This window comes from Terrapene carolina, unplaced genomic scaffold (assembly GCF_002925995.2).
Source record: "Terrapene carolina triunguis isolate 2854851 unplaced genomic scaffold, T_m_triunguis-2.0 Scaffold42622, whole genome shotgun sequence".
Classification (NCBI taxonomy): domain Eukaryota; kingdom Metazoa; phylum Chordata; order Testudines; family Emydidae; genus Terrapene; species Terrapene triunguis.
Window position 1 is genome coordinate 1 of NW_020706973.1, and position 2,652 is coordinate 2,652.

Below are 2,652 nucleotides of genomic sequence, written 5' to 3' on the forward strand. Positions count from 1 at the left end.
CTGTTCCCTTTTTGCAGAAGAGGTTTTACTTTAAAGACCCTCCCCCCAATGCTGCTGCTCCCCGGGTGCTTTCCCAGAGTCCCTGCTGAACTGACGCCTTGCTGAGTTGCAGCCCAACAGACCGACCTTCCGACAAGAAAACTGCGACCTGGTCTCTTAGCCCCATTGAGACAAATGGGGCTACAGTGACCTGAGCATAGACACTTAGACGACACCAATTGTTTCAGCCAGCAGATGGCGCGCGCAGTCGCACCAAACCACCCTGGTGTGTAGGACGTTATATAACTCTCAAATAACCCCCCCCGGGGAACTGCCGCTGGAAAACATGCCTGGCTGCGACGAAGCAAGAGGAATTCCGCAGCCGCAAGGAGGCCAGTTTGGGGTCCGAGTCTTGGGACCTGAACCACAAACGTTCCCAGAGATCAGTACATGCTTAGCACTGCACAAGCTAATCAGCTAATCCACAGTCGCTGGTATCCCTGCTTTACACTGGGGAAACTGAGGCCCTCTGGGGAACGGTGACAACCCCCAGGTCACAGGGAGAGGCAGTGGTTAAAACTAGCAAGACCCTGGCTCCCACCCTATGCCTGGCAACTGACGGGTGTAAGAAAAATACACACATTTCCAAACTGCTACCTTGCCCGTTTTCCCTGGACCAGCTGCCTCTTGCTGGGATTCGCATGGCTCCTGGGCTTTGTGACGTTCCCTGACTCTTCATTTGAATAAGTCAATAAATAACGTTGCAAAGAGCTCTAAGGGTAAGAAAGCGACCAAGGATGATGCTGCTGGCCATCTGCAAGCGTTCTGCATCTTGGGGCAGCCCCCACTCCTGCAGTTCGACAAAATACAGGCAGTCCTCGACTTTACCACCTTCGACTTACGACGAACAGCACTTACGTTTCTGAATTGACACCCTGATTCGACTTACGACAATTAGTTTCAACTTTAGGATACTCGGTCCCGCAATAGAGTGGATTGCGGGTCTGAGTTAGGACGTTTCGACTTACGACGCAATTTTCAGGAACCAATTGTGTCCTAAGTCCAAGGACTGCCCGTAGCACGTAATAAGTGAGAGGCACAGAAGAGAGAGAAAGAAACATCACCAAGAGACCTACCTCCAACGTCCAAGTCCACTTTATAATTGATGGAATGGGTGTGTACCGTCCCCAGGGTGTGATCCCCAACCCTATTGCCATAGTCCAGACCGTCACCATACAGAAAGGACGAACTCAGATAGCCTGTGGCTTGGACTTTGGCCTCGATCGCTCCGTTCTGGTAGAAGATGAAGTCCCAGACATAGTCATAGTTGCCCAGAGTGGCAACTGACCGAAGGACCAGAGCAGAGTTGGTCAGACCCCCGTAGTACAGGGACTGCAAGTTGGAGTAATGGCGCCTCAGAGGAGACCCAGTGTTCTGCTCAAAAATGCAGATGGAGTTTTTATTAATTCTAGGGTTTGGGGATTGAGCTAAGTAGTGTGTGTCTACGTAGGTGGCTGAATAGGGGCAATCAACCCCCCGGACTAACGGGTACGTGAATCTCCCGATGCCAAAGCTCCCATCCATGTACCTGGTTGACATCCCTCCAGGACAGTTGGACCCATAGACAGATGTTGCATCCTGGACACTGATTTCATAGACAATCCTCTCCCCCTTAAATCTAATGTCAAAGAGACGCATCCCCGTGTTCACGTTCACCCCAAAGGCAAAGCTCCAGGCCGGGGAGACGACTTGGTTGTTTCGGACACTGTAGCGGGGCCCATGCGGCTCGTACTGCAGAGGGAATGGAGCCCTGGGGGCTGCTCGGGGCTTCATGGAAGAGAATCCCCCGTCGGGTGGGGCTCTCATCACTGGGTCCACTTTGACATGGCCCTGGTTGAACTCGCTCTCCAGCTGCACCAAGTCCCCGTAGTACTGGCCGCTATAGAACACTTTTCTCACCCGCCATTGGGAGACGTCCAGGCTGCTGTGATCAACCAGCACCTCCAGCCCCACCGGGTGCAGGAAGTAGCCGCTCACGTTGTGGAACAGAGCACACCAGGTGTTGCGGTCTCCGGACTGGAACCCCCGGGGGGCTGAGGTTAGTGATACAAAATTGGTCCCATCATAATTAAATACTTGACGCAGGAAGGTAGGGGCTGTTGAGAACGCCTTCTTCCGTAAGAAGATTTCAATCTGCTCATACTCCTTACCCAGCACTGGTCTGCGGTGATACGGCAGCTTCCCTCCGTACTTCTGCACCGTGATGTCCTGGTGAGTTGTTGGCTTGGGCAGGGGACCCACCACGTACTCCGTGACATTCGGATCTGGTTGGTTTCCAAAATACACCACAGCCAGCGCCTGCCGGGGGGGTTGCCTGCCCCCACGATCCAAGAACCCCAGCACCTCTGCCTTGGTGGGGAGCTGCACATCGATGTAGTAAATGCAGTTATCGGAGGAGTTTGCATTATAGGCGTCTACCAATGGCACCCCAAGGCTGCGCTGCAGGTACCTCACCACTTGCCCCATTTCTTCCGGCGTCAGATCAGCGAAGACCAGGCTCTGATCACTGTGCTCTCCCCCCTGGCTGCTCAGGCTCTGCGGCTCACAGCTGGCTGGTTTCACTCCTCTCGTCAGCAACACACAAACCAAAGCGAAGATTGTGGCTAGCGCCAG

General features: G+C 53.8%; 1 protein-coding gene across 1 annotated transcript; it reads right to left on the reverse strand.

The window, feature by feature from the left end:
• Positions 1-1,115: 1,115 nt before the first annotated feature.
• LOC113405557 (membrane primary amine oxidase-like) lies at positions 1,116-2,646 on the reverse strand (the record flags this gene model as incomplete). The annotated part of the gene is made up of 1 exon (XM_026646769.1): positions 1,116-2,646. A coding segment is annotated over one exon (1,531 nt), but the record flags the coding sequence as incomplete, so codon positions are not given.
• Positions 2,647-2,652: the final 6 nt, after the last annotated feature.